The sequence below is a fragment of the Notamacropus eugenii genome, chromosome 4 (genome assembly GCF_028372415.1).
Source record: "Notamacropus eugenii isolate mMacEug1 chromosome 4, mMacEug1.pri_v2, whole genome shotgun sequence".
NCBI classification, from domain to species: domain Eukaryota; kingdom Metazoa; phylum Chordata; class Mammalia; order Diprotodontia; family Macropodidae; genus Notamacropus; species Notamacropus eugenii.
The window spans coordinates 429,713,002-429,732,853 of record NC_092875.1 but is presented as its reverse complement, the minus strand read 5'-3'; the positions used below and the strand labels follow the sequence as shown (position 1 = coordinate 429,732,853).

The window sequence follows — 19,852 nt, the reverse complement described above, 5'->3', positions numbered from 1 at the left end:
GTTTTTCATATTAATATGAGCAAGGAAAATTAATATTTTTCTTAAATTCTCCCTATCAGCTTAAGATAAAAAATTTTTCAAGATATTCATCCTTGAGATTTTAGTTGAAAATTGGATCCAGGTTTTCCTTGATTTCTGATCCATTAGTGTTTATTATACATGATGTATTCATATTAGTAATCATTTTTGTGCAAGGTATTTATACTTAATCAATACTTGACTTTTCTAGAAAGAGTTTACTTCTATTTGACACAGAAACTGCTAAAAGAAACAAGTCTAAGTAGAATGTTTATTTTTTGAAAATTACTTTAAAAACCCATGTTTACAGAGATGCAGATTTACATAACCTAGAGAAAAAGCAAGTCTTTAAAAAATGTACAGTCTATTTACTATCATTGCACTCACATTTTAATAATATACAAGGCATTTTATTTTATATAAATAAAGTGAAAATGTACAACATCATACAACAGGTATGGTATAAATTTAGCCAAACACATAAAATTGAAATAGATTGGGTTCCATTTGCACCTATCCATTGACTTCTACTTCAATACTTTGCAAAATATTTTCACTGTCACATTTTACATGCCCTAACATACATTATCTGCTATAGGATCTCTGTGAATGATCAACTTGTGGAAAAACACAAATAACTGTTTTAGTGGGACAACATCATTAGTTTTCATTGAAAGAAGTGTGGGACCTAGTGGGCTCATCTGAAATACATCATGCAAGAGCCTGGAATACATATCACAAAGAGTTTTCTATTTCCAAGTCCAAAAAGGTGATACCTTTTGTATCATCTCTCCCTAAGAGCCCAAGAGAGAGCTAAGCCAGGGGCTCTTTTCAGTGCCATGCTAATGTCAATCCCTGTGCTTATAAAGGACAGAAATCTACCTAGTAAACAAGCTTTTTCCTTCCAACTCCCAAGTGTAAGGAATTGAGAGTCTCAGAAAAGACCACATGCCCATTGTCATTCCAAGCTGCTGTGTAAGCCCAAATCTCTTCATTCATCACTGTGCAAGACTCAACCACCACCACCTCTTCCATTGTTTTTAAATAGCTCACATTTCAAGTTTGCAAAACCCTCTCCGTCTCATTCAGAGTACAATAGGACACAAGGAGTTGTCTCTACTCACTTCAGTCATCACTTGAAGGATGCTGATACCCACTGACTCCAATGAGTACGAGGGGAAAAGGCTCCATTCTGGGCTCACACTGATTCTCTGCATACTATGTGGGAATGAAATAATCAATGAACATTTGATCACACCACTACTCTTCCTGGATGGGAAGTCAGAGCTTGGGGAAGACACCAAAATTTTTCTCAATCTAGAACACAAATGTGCAGAAATGTATGGAAAATGCCTAGAAAATCAGTGTATCAGCCTTGTAGACTGGAGACTCAGCATGGTTCTTGGAAATAGAATGGTTTCTAAACTCCTTTCTCTAAATGCACAGACTTAAGCTTTCACATTAGTAAGCAGTGGGATTTCTTAAATTTAGTCGTCAACCCTATTTTATCTGAGAACATTAGCCTCCCAGCAAATATGCATCCACCACATTCACTTCTAGTCTAAGTATATAGTGGTTACCCCTTTATCTGTAAAGAATGATTGGCACTGTCTATATTTTTCATTATCTTTGTTTTCATTATCCCCCCCTTGCCTCCTGTTGTGTTAACTGGTCAAATGAGATGGGGAGAGGGTTTTAAAAACCTGAAATGGGAGCAATTTTTTTGGTAGTGGTGGTGGTGGTGAAAAGGGAAGGGGTCTTTTCTGAGACTCCCAACTCCTTACACTTGGAAGCTGGAAACATATAAACATTTCAAAGATAAAGAAGTAGAAAGGGATTTCAAAGTTATCAGGAAAGGATTCTTGTACAAAAAAGAGAAATAAATACCTTTCCCAGATAATTTTAATGGAAGAAATGGGTACATCAAAGGGGCAAGGAGTTCCCTTTGACTGTCATACGTTTAAGAGGATGAGCCACAAGGAGGGGACTTCCAAAGCACCAGTAAGGTCACAACATTGTTCAGTGGGATAATACTTCTGGCAAAAATGATAGACATTTGAAAAACTATTAAGGGCAACAAGAACATTACCTACAGCATGAGAAGGTACTTTGAAATGCTAATTTCCTGCAAGATCAAAAAGAAAAAAATATTCTTCAAATGGTTTCGCGTGCCCAGATGGACTCCAGTTACAGTACATATGGATACATCTATGGTCAGATATATTTGATTATTAAAAATTAAAACCAATTGAAAAAAAAACCTAAAAGTGACAGTGACATTTTTCTGCTAATTGTTTATTTTAATGACCAAACAGTTCTTTAGAACGGAACCCAATCCATATGCTGATTTTCGAGCTCGAATTTGTGTGTGAGATTGACAGAATGCATATTTTACACTTTATGAAGGCTTAACAGTTGCCTGGGAAATGCCATTTCTTCTGAAAGGACTATTATTTCACTGCCCTCAGCTCTTCAGGGAGAACACATCTGCTAACACAACACTGACCTGCTGAACAATTTCCTCCTTTTTGCTTTTTTTTTTTTTTTTTTCAATTTTAGACAATTCCTGAGCTCAGCTACATGGTTAGGTCACTATTTTTAACCTTTTTCTTCAAGCAATATTTATTTACAAATATGGCAGCTTTCCATGCACCCAAAGAATCCTGTTAATTTATCGACAAAATGATACAACATCCTAGTCCCTTTCATTTTGACTCAAAAAATGTGTTTGAGTTCTCTCTATTGCTCTGTCAGAATCGGAGACTAGTGAATTCTATTCAAGGTGACACGAAATGACTAAATGACATGGGCACAGTCTAAAATTTTACCTTGTCAGGATAGCAAGCAAGATTTGCTATTCCTAACCTGAAAACTCTGTTTCCAGCCCAAAGACAACCACATGACCAAAAGTGATTTTTCCCAGCCAAGAACATGTCATGTGATAGGGTACCAAAGTTCAATTTCATTGCGTCCCAATATCCCAAATCACTGGGGTTTTAATATGCTTCTAAATTCTAACAAAGTCCTAGTATTCTTCTCAATGGACCATCTGTGCAAGCTTCACTGGTCCACACCAATGTGACTCTTGGCTGCTTAAGGATTCCAAGTCTATGGCCACAAGTCACTTTGATGCAAAATAAAGAATGGGAAATCAGAGAGAGACTTTTGTGGCTAATACAACAAGCCACAGTGTGCTTCACACTGGTGTTCTGTGCTTCCTAATCAGTAACTGCACAGGCCCCTCTGGGACAGACTTAATAATGTTCCAGGCGTCATAGTGCATGAGCCCTGTCAGTGGCTTTCCACTAATGGCAAGAATTTCATCTCCAGCTTCAATTGTCCCGGCTTGTTCTGCAGCACCACCTGTGAGAAGGAACAAACAGTCAGTGCTGAGTAAGGAGACTAAAGAAGTAGAAAGTAGATGTCCCTCAGTGACTTTGGAAGCTGTGTAACAAATTTCTCACCCCAGGAGTGGAATAGATTTCCGCCTGACTCCTGAGGGCGCCAAGATCAAATTTATGAACTTGGGTACAAACGAAAATGAGTGCAGGCTTAACCTGAAGAAAAGATAATCTGCTTTTACTGAGTGTTCATTAAGACAACCAAACAAATAGACCAGAAAATGCCCTTTCTTCAGTTAACTGTTGTAAAGCACAAGCAAATACATTCTGGATATATAAGCTCCTAGTCATAGGAAAATGAGGTTGGACAGGAAATCTAGGAGGCTTACACAGGTTTTTTCCAGAAGCCATAATGGTCAAGAGAAAACAATTTGAAGCACTGTATGCTAAATTTCTGAAATCTGACCACAAACTGGAATTGTGGCATTTGAGAATCAAAAGATATTGGTGAGATAATAAGAAATATATCCTGATCTGAAGGAGGAAAAAATGTTCAGAGTCAATTTCTAGGACTGAAAATCTTTTGTGACAGAAGTAGAACTTTACATTAAAAAACCTAAGGGCATCTAACTCTGCTACCTGGTCAATGAAATTCCAACAGCAGTATTTAATTTTTGAGGCCAAAATCTGTTTTCTCAAAAAGGAAAAGTGAAAGGACTTTGTATTTGTATTCCTGACTCTGGTTTTAACACTCTATGGCCTCTGGATATAAAAGTCTCCCTCAGGAAGCTGATACGAAACTTTGCCCATATCCAACAGTGTCCTTCAAGAGTACCATGGACATTTTGTCCATTCTAAGGCTAGCACTGAATATTAGACTCCTCTAACAAGCACCCTCCCCTTTTCTCAGTCTAGCATTTTTAACTTTAATTGAAGTAAGGCTAAGGCACATTCAGGATCCACTTAGAGAATTCAACTCTTGGGACTCTTAAAGAACATAGTACTTTTCACAGTAATGAGTCTATTTCACATGCATCAGAAAATGCCTGAGCTCTTCTCAGTTGATATGGAAATTTTTAGAGCTTTACATGAAGAAATCACATTTCACATCAGAGAAAGTTTGGTGGGTTTCCCAGGTACGATACCTTTAAAGACTCTTTTTACTAACAAGGGTCGATCTCCAGCCACAGATGCTTTTCCTCCATCAAGACTGAAGCCTAGTCCAGCAGAGGTCTTCAGTAACTCAACACACACGGCATCCTTGAGATCAGTCCGTCTGCCTGCTGCAGCAAAAGCCAGAAATGTGGTATTAAAGTGCTGTCCCTGCTCATTCTTCCATAGCCATGCCAAGATCCCAGAAACAAGAACTTTCATGTGCAGTTAAGGATTCCTCTAGAATCCGCAGCATTACCTCTGACCAGAAAAGATAGCACTTTATTATTAAGAGCTCCTAGGCTATTTTGAGAGAGAACTAGTAGGATTTGGTAACTTCCACACAAAGCTGTCTGGGAATGAATACTACTAGGATGCCAGGCTTCTTAGGCAAAGTGTGGTGAACAGAATATTGGACTTGGAGTCAAGAGGTTTGCATTCAAATCCAGTCTTAGACTCTTGCTCGTTGTGTGGCTCTGGAGCAGTCCCTTCCCCTCTCCGAGCCTGTGTCCTCCTCTGTAAAATGGATCTAAATAGCACCCATCTCCCAGGGTTGTCGTGAAGATCAAATGAGACAACGATATGTAAAGCACTTTGCAAACCTTAAAATGCTATATAAATATCAGTAGTATTAGTGACAGTTGTAAAAATTATGATTCTTTTTTTGTTTTTTTGTGGTTTTTTAATTAATTTTATTTATTTTCAATGTTCTATAATCATTACCATATAACTTAGACTCCCCCCTTCCTCCTCCCTCCCCAAGACGGCATATAATTTTATATAGGTTCTACACATACATTCCTACGTATGCACACGAGAGTGTGTGAGAGTTTTTTCTGGTAGACATGGAACTTCATTGCAATGCAAAGACTTTAAAAAATTCCCAATGGTCTTTTAAGGCAAAATGCCTTCTACACCCAGAGAAAGAAAACTATGTATGCTACTACTAAAAAGGCACAAATGAGATCGAATATATCAAGTTTGTTGCAGGCTTTAAAGTGGTATGCAAGTGTCAATGAGGATCATTGTTTGTCCTGGCCAAGGGACCTGAACTCATCAAGGGCAGCTGAATGTTCCCTTACTCTGTTCTTACATATCTTCAGTTTTGACTTCATATTAGTCAGTTTTTTCTCTTCTGCCTAAAGATCATTCAACTTTTCAGACAAAAAAGAAGCAAAGTAAAAATCAATCAGTTTTGCCTTCTCCATCATCCAATTATCTCAACAACCCTGACTGCCTCCCTATGCCTCCTGTGATCCTTATCTCCATATCTCTATAGAGACATAGAGAATAACATATATGTATATATGTAGATACCTATGATCTAGACATGTATATAGATATGTATATACAGATATGCTTATAAACTGATACATATAGAGAACATTATTTATCTACAGAAGAGAAAGTATGTATGTGTGTGTAGATATATATATATCTACACACACATAGACATATAGACACACACATAGACATGTATATATCCACGTATATACTAATCTCCAAAACAGTTTCCTCCAAATAAATAGATTCATGTGGCACTAGAAATACTATTAGGATAGAACTATGTTAAAATCCTTTAGTTACAATATGCGTAAGTCCCCTAACTCCTCTAACTTCCGACTGTTTTAAGTCTGCTTGGTTCCCCTCAGCTTGGTCTAGTCAGTCTGCCAAGGTGGTTTCATGGGGGTGTGGCTGCTGCATGTGCTACAACTTCTTAGAGCCACAGTTGAGAATTGGGTGAAAGGTAGACACCAAATGTGTATGAACAGCCCTGAAAACATCTCAACCAGTTCTCACACTAGAGGTGCTAGTCCTCCTGAATACCCCATAAACTCCAAGCACATGAAGACTTCCCCCTGGCAGAATACAACAAGCCTACAACAAGCCTACAGGTCCTAGGATCCTAGATGGAGATCCAGTATTACAATTTCCACAGAGACATCGAGGTCTAGTGACTAAAGAGCTGGCCTCACCATCAGGGAGACTCTGCCACATGCTTATGATGAGAGTCTGGCCATATGGTTTAATTCCTCAGAGCTCTAGGCAGTTTTCTGGGATTATCTGTTGCAGAGGAGACACTGATTTTTATAGGTAGGTAGGTTTCCTCATCCTGAAGTTCCAGATGCCAGAAACAGTCCCTGTCCCTATTATCATACCTATTTTATGGATGAAAAAAACTGAGGCTCAGAGAGGTCAGAGTAGGACCTCAAAAAATCCCTAAGTGGGATCACAACTGAACACACACACTTGTCTAACAGTGTTGTGAGGAAAGGTGTATAAAGTGTTTTTACAGACTTTAGGGCACTGACCAAATGTCAAGGGTTAAGAATCATAATTATTTTCACTATAGTCATGCTGTACAAAACAATTAAAATGGGAGAAATCATAAAACATAATACAAAAGAAAATGATCTGCTACAATCTGCGATTGAATTCCATAGTTCTTTAAGGAAAGTCTAGGAAAGTAGTATAAGTATAGGCTGGGAAACTGACTTGTTTCTCTAGATCTGTTGAATTTGTTCATTTCAAAACAGGTAAGTAAAGGCATGACAAGGGAACCCATGGCACGTTACATGTCCTTTCTCATCTATTCAAGAGGCCAAAACTATCATTTCCCAAAGCCCAAGGCCAAATTTACAATGTACACAGTGAAGTTAGCAGCTGTCTTAAACTTAGCTGGTGAAGTCATGTCTTTATACTTCTTTTTGCCTTCAACACTGAATGGCAAGAAAGCTCTCTACAGGACTCTAACGGTGAAAATCTTAAAAGACCTTATTTGAGCCATATATTGGAAATTTGGCAATTTAATCTATTCAAAAATCAGAGAATTTGTGATCAGATTGGTGGCATTAACTCAGGAGGTGGTCAAAAGATCTTATGATCTTAGATTGATAGTTAGGAGAGAGCATGGGGGTCACCTAGTCTAATCCTTCATTTTACAGATAAAGAAACTGAGGCTCCCAAAATGCAAATGATTTGCCCATGGCCATAAAGGCAGTAAATTGCAGAGCAGGTATTCCAACAGGGGACCTCTGACTCTCAAATCACTTTTTCTTTTCCTGCATTAACACTCTCGAGATGGATGCTTTTAAACTAAAAGGTTCCCCCCCTTCTGCTTCCTCCTCTTGTGTTTCCTGAAATTGGAGTGGCCAGAAAGGAGAAAATCAAAACATAACATTTCTTCTAAACCTCCAAGAACCAGAATTCCTCTCTTGTTTCCCCTCAGGTTTCCTGAGAGTCTTCCTGGGCTCCCAGAAGACCCTTAGAGAGTCTGGTGCAGGGGACAAGCACCATGAAAAGAGTGGGGCTCAAGTCTCAGGACAGGCACCTTCAAATCAACTTCATTAGTTGAATTCAGTGAATGGCAATGCACTAAGTAAGTACCTTTAAGAATAATGACTCCTGAAGACATTAGGTAACCTTAAGTTGCAGAGAAGGTACAGACATGCATTGTTAGGAGCTTCCTTGCATGGGAGTTCCTTATATCGATGAGATCACAAGTCCAATCACTATCCCTGTCATTTTGGGGGGAGACCTTATACCTTGGGTTATAGAGACCTGAGGATGGACAGAGACCTCTGGAGGCTAGCACTATTGGATAGAGACAGAGGGCATTTGTTTCTGGGGATGCCACCAATGAAAAGCAACAGGGTAGGGCAAGAAGAGGAGAAGCTTGCCTAGGGTGTAGCTTGAGGGTTATGTGGGGAGCATTTTCTTAGATTCCTATTTTAACCAACTGCTCAGGCTAACTAGGTCAGGAGTGGGGAACCTGTGTTCCCCAACCCTGAACTATGTGCTAAATTCAGTTATTCTCCCTGTTGAAGGAATAAAAATGATGTCAGGGTCCTTTAAATTTCAGCATCCTGGATCAAATCTGTCACTATGCTACAGAGGGGACTTTGAAAAGATAGAAACAGTAAAAGTACCTGTTTCTAAACAGATTTAAGGAAGTTTAAAGAGTCATTTTTAATCTCTGGAGCATTTAAAATCATTTCTGGTTATGACGCTGGTCTTCAAGGAAGATGAAAAACCAGACAAATCACACCCTGGTCAAGCCTTCTGACCACGAACCTTGTGCTTTGAGTTGGGGTTCCTGTGGCCCCCATTTCCCAGTTTCCCACATCACTCTGGTTCTAAAGACTGGCATCTCACCTGTTCCAAACTCCAAGATGACATCCTTTTTGGACAAAGTCACCTTCCCACTCACAGGAGTGGGCTCTTGTCTGGCAGAGCCCCTGTCCTTGTCTTTTACTTTCTTGATGACAATAATGGCATCTTTGTGCATCTTTGCTTGGTGGAGGGCATTCAGAACATCTCCATGGATGGACCCAGCCAAAGAGGTGCCATTAATTGACAAAAGGAGATCTCCTCGGTGGATGCTCCCTTCCTGAGAAGCAACTCCCTGAGAAAACACTCTGTGAACCTGTATAAATGAAGGAAAAGCAAAGTCAAAGCAAACCTGTTGGTTTTTTTTTTTTAAATGGGCAACAGAGCAATTTGACATTAATTTTAAATAACCAAAGGCCACGTTTTCTGAATTCTATAGTTAGCAGGAGCATAAGAAAAATATGTGCTGAAATACGACTATATACATATGATGTTTCTTATGCTGTTAATGCCTTGCCCCCAAATACCTTGCATTGACTTGGTTTATCCTTATATAGGTAAATGTTTCCCCTGAAGATTTTGAAGTTCCTTGAGGGCAGAGACAATTTCATTTTTAACTTTGTATCCCTAGTGCCCAGGTGAAGTCCTGAAACATAATATTCACTCAGTAAATACTGACTGATTTTAGGGACATTAATTAATCTAGCTTGATAACTTTAACACCTAACACTACATTTTCTCCCCTAATGATCTCAAAGGCCTTCTAAATCATTTCTTAAAAGTGAGCATGTTTTTGGCAAGAATTTTGGGTTGTTTTACCAAAATAAAATGACCCAAAGATTCTTTTTAGAATGTTTCTTATAATCCTGCCCCAGAATCCACATGTAAGTAAAAACCCTGGGACCAAATTCACAAAAATCCTTTGGTTCTCATAAGGAACTATGCTTTCGATCAGTTTTACTAATATAAAGCAACAATAGTTCATAAGCAGCTGGGTGGATAAGAGCCCTGACCCCAGATTTAGGAAGACTTGAATTCAAATGCAGGTCAGATACTGAACTAGCTGTGTGACCCTGGGCAAGTCACTTTAACCTCTGTTTTCCTGAGTTTCCTCTTCTGCAAAATGGGAATGATAATAGCACGTACTTTGCAGGGTTGTTAAGAGAGGTTCACATGAGATATTGCAAATTGTGGTATTAATGGTAGCTATTATTATTATAACTATTAATTAAAGAATACTTTTAAGTTTGCAAAGTCCATGCTATACATTATTTCATCTGATCCTTATGACAAACCAGAAGAGGTACTGCAAGGATTAATATTGTTATTTTACAGTCTAAAACTCAGGTAAAGTGACTTGCTTATAGTTTCAAAGCAACTAAGTGGAGGTAGCAGGATATGAACTCACGTCTCCCATACTCTAAATCAAAGGCTCATAGATTTAAAGCCAGAAAGGACCTTGGAGCCTATTTGATCCAGGAGGAACTGAGACCTTGAGAAGGGAAGTGACTTATTCAAGGACACGCAGTCAATCCACTGTTTTTTTCACACTACATTACAGAACCTCAGAGAAAAGAGTTCAGCTTTCCTCTCTTTCCATTTATTTTGCCTCTGAATGGTGTCCCCCACCCCCTACTTCTCTGAATGGGAACAAATAGTCTAAACAAAGATTAGTAAAATTCCTACTAGGATTTTTCTACGCAAACAAAAAGATGGTCTCAAACATGCAAAACAAGGAAGTGACAGCGACTATGAGCTCCAGTGTCTCCAGGGCAGAGGGCACTCAGGAATCAGCTGTTGTAAGGAGCCTTGCAGACAATACAGGCAGCTCCACTGATACCTCCTCAGACCTAGGATTCAGCTGATAATTACATTTTCAGTTAATGAAGAGTACATTATTGTCAATGTTAAAATGTTATCTAAATGAGTTCCTTCTCTCCTTCTCTTCATCTCAAAATCTCTTGACCTAGACACCCTGTCCCTAATGTACACACACACACACACACACACACACACACACACACACACACACACACACACACACACACACACACACACACACAGGCACACACACTTTCCCCTCAGGGCCTTCTCCTGGCTGAGGCCAACCTTATTCCCTGTACTCCTGATCACACATTCCCTCGTGTTTTCTCAAACAGATTGCTTCTTTAATCGTTTCCTCCCCTTCCAATATTCAAAATGTACATCCTGGCTCCTTCCCCAGCACCTTCAAAACAGGGCCAAATCTTTCCCAACCTTAAAACAGTTAAAAAACTCAATCCTTCACCTCAAGATATGGTCCTATTTCTCTTCTCCCTTTCTCAAAAGTCCTAGAAAAATCTCTCTCTATACTTGTTTCCATTTTTCTCCTATCACTGGCTCATTAATCCTTTGAAGTCTGGCTCTGATTTAATCACGATTGAACCAGCTCTCTTCAAGGTGACCAATGACCCCTTAACTGTCAGATTTACTATTTTGTTTTTAAATTTTCTAGTCTTCCTCTTTCTTTAGCAATTTGCTCCATTGGGTACTTTGGACCACCATTCCTTCTTAGATACTCTTTCCTCTTTGGGTTTTTTTGTGACACGATTCTCCGCGGGTTGTCCTCTTACCTCTCTAACCTATCCTCAGTCTTCTTTGCTGATTGGCAATCCAGATCATGTCCTCCAACAGTTCTTGTTCTTAGGGCTCTTTCCTAGGCCTCTTATTCCTTCTCTTGTCTCTCCTGCCTCTGATCTTATCACTTGTCCTGGGTTTAATTATCTTCTCAACGTGGATGCTTCTCAGATCTACCTAGGCAGTTCTAGTTTTTCCCCACACTTCAGTCTTGCATCAGTCATTCCCCATTGGCAGCCTCAAAATGGATGTCCCATAGATGCCTCAAATTCTTCCAAATTATCTTTTTCTGTTGAAGGCAACATTATTCTTCTAGGTTCAGAATCTTGATATTATTCTCTAGGCAACATTTTCCCTCACTCCACATATTGAATCAATTGCCAATTTTGTCTTTTCCATTTCCATAACATCTCTTGTATTTAATTCCCTTTCTCTGCTCCTGGTTACTGCTTTGTTTCACACCCTCCTCATGTCTACTTGGTCTTTCCCTGCCTCTAGCCTCTCTCCATGTCAGTCCCTCTTCCCTACTGCTGCCAAAATGATCTTAAGCTCATGTCACTCCTACTCAACACACTCTAGTGCTTCTCTGTTCCTCATGCTGCATCTCCCATCTCCGTCCCTTACACTGGTGGTCCCCCATGCCTGAATGCCCTTCCTTCTCACTTCTATCTCACAGAATCTCTCTTTCTTTAAATTGAAGCTTGGATATAATTTTTAGCATTAAGCTTTTCCTGATTCTTTCAAATAGTAGTGTCCTTCCTTCCTTCCCAAATTACCTTGAATTTAACTTCTTGGCATTGATTTATGTGTGCTCTTTTCATATTATTCCTGCATATACTAGTGCATGCCATTGTCTCACTAGCTAGCATGCAAGCTCATTACAAGTACAGATTATTTGTTGCCTTGGCACCTATTTAGGCCCTTAAAGTTTGTTGATCCATAGAAAGAGTATTACTTATTTCCTCAACAGTGCAGGTTCCAGTTTCTCATTTTATAAGCTACTGGAAAAACTGGTAGAGTTTTTAAAAGCTTTATGACTCAAAAAAATTTTTTTTGCATTCCAAATTCTCTCTCTCTTTCCCCCACCAAAAAAGCAAGCAATATATCAGTTATGCATAGGAAATCACGCAAAACATTTCCATACTAGCCATATCACCAAAAAAGCAAGAAAAATAAAGAAACTGAGAAAACTGTATTTCAGTTTGCACTCAAGAGTTCATCAGTTCTCTCTCTGGAGGTGGATAGCATTTTTTATCTTTGGAATTGTCTTAGATCACTGCCTTGATCAGAATAAGTCTTTCACGGTTGATTGTCACCACAACATTGTTCTCATTGTGTACAATGATCACCTGGCTCTGCTCACTGTACTTTGTATGGGTTCAATATAGGTCTTCACATGTTTTTCTGAAACCATCCTGGCCCCTCTTACCATTTCTTATATAACACAACTGTAATTCATCACAATCATAAGCACAACTTGTTCAGCCACTCCCCAGTGGATGGGCATCCCTCCCCTCCATTTCCAATTCTGTACTATCACAAAGAGAGCTGCTACAAATATTTTTGTACATATGGATCCTTCATCTTTTTCTTTGATCTCTTCAGGATACAAACCTAATAGTGTTATTGCTGGGTCAAAGGGTTTGCAAAGAAAAACGGATGGCATTTAAAAGTACCTAATGATGCATACTGACATGAAATAAGACAAGTGAGCAAATTTTAGACAACTGGCAGTTATCTAAGCCTGAGGCCATCACTTACAGTAACTGATTTCTGCTCCAGATCTATTCCACCAGCCACGCTGAATCCCAGACCTGAGCCACTTTCTTTATTCAAGACCACAAAGAAAATATCTTCTTTATTCTAATAAAAAAGAAATAAGAAATAAATGTTATGGCTTTTTTCCCCCTCATACCAAGACAAAATAAAATTATACGAATAAGTCACTCTGTGGGATTTTCATGGGCTTTTCACACACTACCACTGACTCAGAATTCCAGAAAGAGATCTTGGGTTTAGAGTCAGAAGTCAGGGGCTCAAAACCCTCTTCTGCCATGATTTTTATACTAACTGTGTAGTTCTGGGCAGATCTCAATTTGAATATCAGTTGCACAAGTGGCTCCTGTTTAATTTAGTGGTTTCACAAGATGTGTGTGTGTGTGTGTGTGTGTGTGTGTGTGTGTGTGTGTGTAAAACTCTACACCTCAAAGCTTATATTTGTCTAGTTCTTGGCAGCTTAAAAAGCACTTTCACATCCCTTATCTCAGTTGATCCTCTGAACATCCCTCTGAAGAATACCGATAGGTCACTATCATTCTCACGTTGCAAAAGGGAAAACTGAGGCTTGGAATTGTTTGTTTCTGAATCTTCCTTTTAATCCCCTAATTTATTTTCTTCCTTCCTTATTTACTTTTAAAAAGGTACCAAAATACAGGTGGCCCTTGGCGCATTCAATTAGTTAACCATGAATTTTTTTTTAAAGATTCCCATGCTCTATTGATCTGGGGAGAGAAAGGCAGCAACAGAGAAAATGTGATCCCATGGAGTCCATGCTCCCATGGTGCTGTACTCAACCATACTGCCGGAACACGTACCTTGAAAGTGTCATGGATGCTAAGAACAAGCAGTGAACCGCTGCCCAGAGCACAGTATGCCATTCAGGTTTAACACTCAAAATGTGAGAACCTCACAGCAGCGGAAGGATGTAAAGAAGACCTCCTGCTGCTCCTCATCTCCAATCATGCCTGTGGCTAACCTCCAACCTAACATTGTGCCAGGAGCTGTCAAAACTAATATACCCAGCCCATCTCATTAGAAACAAGATTTCCACAGAGAATGTGGCTTAATCCACTTATCTTTAAATAACCTGCAGTATTAGTTCTATCCAAGAGAAGCATGCAGTTCTAATCCAAATACTTCCAAGGTAATAAAACTACACAGGAGTCTTATTTTTTCACTTATGTTCTTTTTGGGGAAAACTATTACTGTTAGAGTTCTGAATAACACTTCTCTTCCTACCCCAACCTCCACCCTTGGCAGAGCAGTGGAGATGGGTCGAAGAAATTCAAACATTTGGCTATTTCAAGGACAAAAATACACTTCACTTTGCACTTCTTGTTCATCAGGGTTCTTCCAGGAGGCAGAAGACGTGTTTAAGAGTCAGACGTAAATGATTAACAACAAACAAAAATATGAAGAACCTACAATTATAATGTCTTGCCAACTTGGGGAATGACTTTGATTTACTACCTATGTTTCCTGAGATTTCTAAGCCCAGAAAGACAGGGTATGGCTACAACCCCTCCTAGATGGTGCAAGACAACAAAGGAGTAAGGCAAATGATGATGCAGCCTCAACTTGGACTTGGTTTGGATTCAGTACTCATGGGGCAGGAGTGACTGAGGACATGGAAACACCATCTGGTGTTGAACTTTTCAAGGACGAAGGAGACATAACGGTGGCTGAGAGTTGAGGCATGACTGACTCTCTGTATAATTGCGCTTTGGTTTGTGATAGTTGAGTCTTGTGTCAGAATAACCCCAGGGCCATCTGATCAGTACGTCTTCAGTATTTTAGTGGCAGAGGTAGATGCTGGAGGAGCAATCCACATTTCCTGTGTGCTCATGATCATTGGCTGTGTTTATGAGAATCTACAGTGGTCTCTAACCCTACTGTGAGTTAACTACTTTTGTCCAGCTCCTGTTCACAGGGAGACCAGACATTTGTAGTAAGTCACTAAATTTTCAGGACATTCTTTCTCCTCTCGTGGCTAGAAGGCTGAAGAGGGGGGAGATGGATTCCAGCCTCAAAGTAGAGAGGTTGGATTCATGGACTAGATGTGGGGTTGATGTTTTCATTAAATCAATACTTCTGTTTTTACTATGCATTTACTAATTTAATAAAACTATACATTTAGATCATGACCTTAAATGAAGGTGGATGAATACAGGAGGCACGACCAAGTAGGTGGGGATAGAGCCAGAGACTGATTGAAATATACCCTAAATAAGAATCCACAAAGTTTAAGAGTTAAGACCAGTACACGATTGATTGCCCTGTGCCCTAGATTTCTACCTAGGCTTTTACTCTTATATGCAGAATAACATTCTAAGGGCTTGGAGAAGCTAGAAGTTAAAGGAGGTAGTATGTAGTAGGAGGAGGAATCATATTAGCAAAAATAACACAGGGCAACTCTCTTGAATTGCAGAATGGCTGCCAATATGCATTGGTAGAGGAAATTTCCTCACTGGGAATTCTCCATACATATGAAGTCATAGGTCTGGCTTTTTGAAAATCATTCTACATCTATGTAGCATTTTATAGTTACCCTCTCATTGAATCTTATTTTTATCCAGTCTAGTACAATCCTTTGCACACAGATATTCTAGACAAGCTACACTAACAAACAGCATTGTTCACAGCCGGCATGTTCATACTCATTTTGTTGTTTCAAACTGTAAACTTGCCAGTTATCAGGTATAATGAATGAACTGGTGGACATTACACAGTAAGTCATTAAAAGGAACAGCAAAGTTCCATCAGCTCATTCAGCCAAGAACACACCTAGGTATAATGAAGGGTAAAATGACACACTTACATCCCTAGCAAACCCGTCAAAAAGGAGGTGAAGCTGGAATATAGTTAAAATGAAAAGTTAGCTGTGCTGCTGAGTCTTCTGTTTACTGAAGTCCTCCAAGAATCCTAGAGATGCTATAAGGTGATTTACAACTGATCAATTCATGTGTATTCTCAGGTAGATCAAGAAAAACATCCTCTGTAGAGAGCCAGGCTCTGGACCGTGGCCCCCTGGTGAGCCCGTAGATGCCCAGGGGTGAGAACCCGCCTTCGGGTGCTGGGAACGCCCCTTACGGAGCTGGCTCCACCTCCAGGGCGGAACATGGGAGGAGCTACGGCAGGGTATATATGGGGGGGGGGGAACATGGGAAGTGAAAGGGAGAAGTGAAAATGAATTAAGAATAAAGTGCGGTAAGCAGCCTCCTCAGGTGAACTGTCTGGTCATTCCCCTCCCCCACAGGAGGGGCCAGAACCATTGGAAGACAGGTAAAAGTGGTTGGTTTCCAGGAGAGGTGAGCTTCCAGGCGACGGCTCAGGGCAGGCCCCCAGCAATCCTCTACTAATGACTTTCAATCGTTGCTTTGATGACAATGAGTGGGAGATGCTGGGAGAGAAGAGTTGCCTCTGCATGTAAGTGCATCATTTCCCTGGATGCACTGGGGGGTGTACTCATTTCAGAGTTAATAGTATTTCCTTTTTTCCTCTTTTCCATCGTTTTCATTCCTCCCTCTAATCTTTATCTCATCAAATAAAAGCTCTCCCTTGTGACAAATAAGTATGATCAAGCAAAACAAGAAAGCAACATTTACTATTATTGGTAGTCAGGGTGTACTGGTACCAAGCAATTTCAGATCCCAGAGAAACTCGTTAAAATACTAAGACTGCTTCCTTTCATTGTTATTCTTTCCATTTACATTATCACAGTCACTGAGCACATTGTTTTTCCACTTCTTCTTAAGGTACCAGACACTGAGGTCCTTACTTGAGCTAAACTGCCAAGCATTCAAACAATGCTTCAGAGAGCGCAACTCCGATGGGCTGATGATGTTCGAATGCAAAAGACATTCTTGCCAAGGAGACTATTTTATGGAGAACTCACATGGGGCAGGCGATCACATGGTGCTCACAAGAGGTGATACAAAGACACTCTCAAGATCTTCCTCACGAACACTGCAATTGATTGTGTGACATGGGAGACACTGGCACAGGACCACTAAACATGGCGTGGCCACATCAGAAAGGGTACTGTGCTCTATGAGCAAAGCAGAATTGAAACAGTTCAATGGGAACAAATGCAAAATTTGTAGAGTATCCACCCTAAATGTTCACTATCTGTACCCAATCTGTAGTAGAGCATTCCAAACTCATATTGGTCTGATCAGCCACAGTTGGATACACTGAAACTTGACTGTATCACAGTGATGTCATTTTGGTCCTCTTTGAGAACAAAGGACAACTAACCAACCAATTTCTGCAAGCATTTCCAGGTTTTTGTTTTTTCTTTGAAACCATGCCCTTCGTAAGATCTTACAGTATAATAATATTTCATGACACTAATATACCATAACTTGTTCAGCCATTTCCCAGTTGATGAATATCACTTCCATTTCTAATTCGTTGCCACTAACAAAAAAAAAACTGCTCTAAATATTTTTGAACACGAGTTGTTTTCCTCTTTGTTTAATCTCTTTGAAGTATAGACTCAGCAGAAGTATCAAAGGGTATTCAGAGCTTAATAGCTTGTTGGCCATAGTTCCAAATTGCTTTCCAGAAGAGTTGGACCAGACTACAACTTCATCAACAATGCATTAAATTACCTATTTTCCTGTTGCCCTGCCAGAATTTTTTTTTCATTTTTTTCAACTCAGCCATTCTGATGGATGTATGGTTTAATGTCAGTTATTTTAATTTGCATTTCTCCAATTATTACTGATTTAGAGAATTTTTTTCGTATGGTAATTGATGGCTTAGATTTCTTCCTCTGAAAATTGTCTGTTCATATCCTTTGACCATTTATCAAATGAGGAATAATTGCAATTTTTACAAATTTGGCTTGGTTCCCTATATACTTTAGAAATAAGACTTTTATCAGGGTAACTTACAGCAAAGTTCTCCCTCCCAACACACACGTGTGCGCACGATTTTTTTTCTTTTCTAATTTTAGCTGTATTTTTTTTTGTTTGTGCCAAACAAAACTTGAAATTTATGTAATCAAAATTGTCCATCTGACTTTCTGTGAACCTCTCAATCCTTATTTGGCCATGAACTCCTCCTCTAGCCATAGATCTTACAGGTAATTTCTTCTACGCTCATTAAATATGCTCATGATGTCATATATCATGTAAAATCATCTACCTTTTCAGAGCTTATCTTCATGGAGAATGTGAGATGCTGGTCTGTACCAAGTTTCTGCAGTTTAATTTCCAGTTTTCCCAATAGTTTTTGTCAAATAGTGCATTCTTGTTCCACTACAGCTGGGATCTTTGGGTTTATCAAGTATTAGGTTACTGTACTGATTTGTTTTTGTATGTTGTATATTTATCTATTTCACTGAACAACATCTCTATTTCTTATCCAGTTTTTTTTTTAATGATTTCAACTTCATAGGGTACAGTTTGAAAGGAAGTATTGCTTTCTTCCCATTTCCCCCCATTGCTTCTTTTGATATCCTTTGTTCCTCCAGATGAACTTTGTGATTATTTTATCTAGCCCAGTAAGGTAGTACTTTATTAAAAGGGGGCCAAATAAATAAATTTTAATTAAGGTAGTATTATCATTTTTATTATATTGGCTCACCCTACACACGAGCAACAAATATTCCTCCAGTTACTCAGATCTGCATTTAACTGTGTAAAGTGTTTTCTAATTGTTCATATAGTTCTTGTGAATGTCTTGGCAGGCAGGGTCAAGTATTTTATATGCTATGTAGTTATCTTACATGGAATTTCTCTTTCTCCTCCTGATAGATTTTGTTGGTAATATATAGATATGAGGATGGTTTGTATGGATGAATTTTATATCCTGCAACTGTTAGTTATTTTTTTCAGTTAGCTTTTTAGTTGACTCTCTAGGGTTTTCCAAGTAAACCACTGTGTCATCTGTTTCATTTCCTCTTTGCCTATGTCTATTCCTTTAATTTCATTTTTTTCTTTTCATTGCTACAGCTAACATTTCTAGTATACTGAAAAATAATGGTGATAATGGACCTCTTGCTTCACTCTTGATTTTACAGGAAAGGCTTCTACCTTGTCCCGTTATAGAGAATGTTGGCTCCTGGTTTTACATAGATACTATTTATCATTTTAAGAAAATTTTTTCTTATTCTCATGCTTTCTATGGTTATTTTTTAAGAACAGGAATGAGTATTATAGTTTGTCAAAAGCTTTTGGTTTTCTCAATCAGTATTTAGACTGGTGTATTTTCTAGATCATTATAGAAATGGGATAGTGGGGAGTTACACTCAATTGCTTTCTCTCATTCCACCATCTGGACTTTTTCCCCTCCATCTTGGCTAACTTCAAGAGGTTTAACACGAAGGTACCTGTAAGGTGACTTATTTTTGAGTGAGGGGGAGGGTGCCAGCAACAGAAACTCATGAAGACTGTCTAAATAGTGAATTGTTTTTTCAAGTGGGGGGTACTGAAAGAACTTACACCTACAAAATTACAGGTCCTTGAAGCATTCACGTGCTAAATAGATACTGAACATTACAAATTTACCCAGATGAGAAATTATTAATGTTTTTTTAAATGTATGGTATGACTATAAAGTAAGGCAATAGGAGTTGTATGTCCTTCCAGTACAAAAGTACATGATGAGTCAGAGAATAAAGCTCTTCTTAATCTCAGCCTAATGAATCAAGAGAAAGTCACATGCTCTTGTTTTTACAAAGTCAGTCTCTTGTTTTAGCAATAAAATTCTGACAGTCCCCAGGGAAGTAGCTACACTCTTTTTTTCTTTTTAAGAAATCTGTTTCTAAAGACAGCATGGTGTCATCAAATGAGTATTAGACTTTGGCCACAGAAAGCCAGGTCCAACCT

General features: G+C 39.0%; 1 protein-coding gene across 4 annotated transcripts in view; it reads right to left on the bottom strand.

The window, feature by feature from the left end:
- Positions 1-271: 271 nt before the first annotated feature.
- PDZD2 (PDZ domain containing 2) overlaps positions 272-19,852 on the bottom strand; it is a 466,470-nt gene continuing 446,889 nt past the window's right edge. For all 4 annotated transcript variants that reach the window (XM_072605912.1, XM_072605915.1, XM_072605914.1 and 1 more), the window contains 4 exons: positions 12,999-13,100; positions 8,667-8,937; positions 4,505-4,642; positions 272-3,381 (listed from right to left, as the gene is read on the bottom strand). In XM_072605912.1, the coding sequence (XP_072462013.1) occupies positions 3,215-3,381; positions 4,505-4,642; positions 8,667-8,937; positions 12,999-13,100 (678 nt within the window). In that variant the 3' untranslated portion in view covers positions 272-3,214. The remainder of the gene's footprint in view (positions 3,382-4,504; positions 4,643-8,666; positions 8,938-12,998; positions 13,101-19,852) is intronic.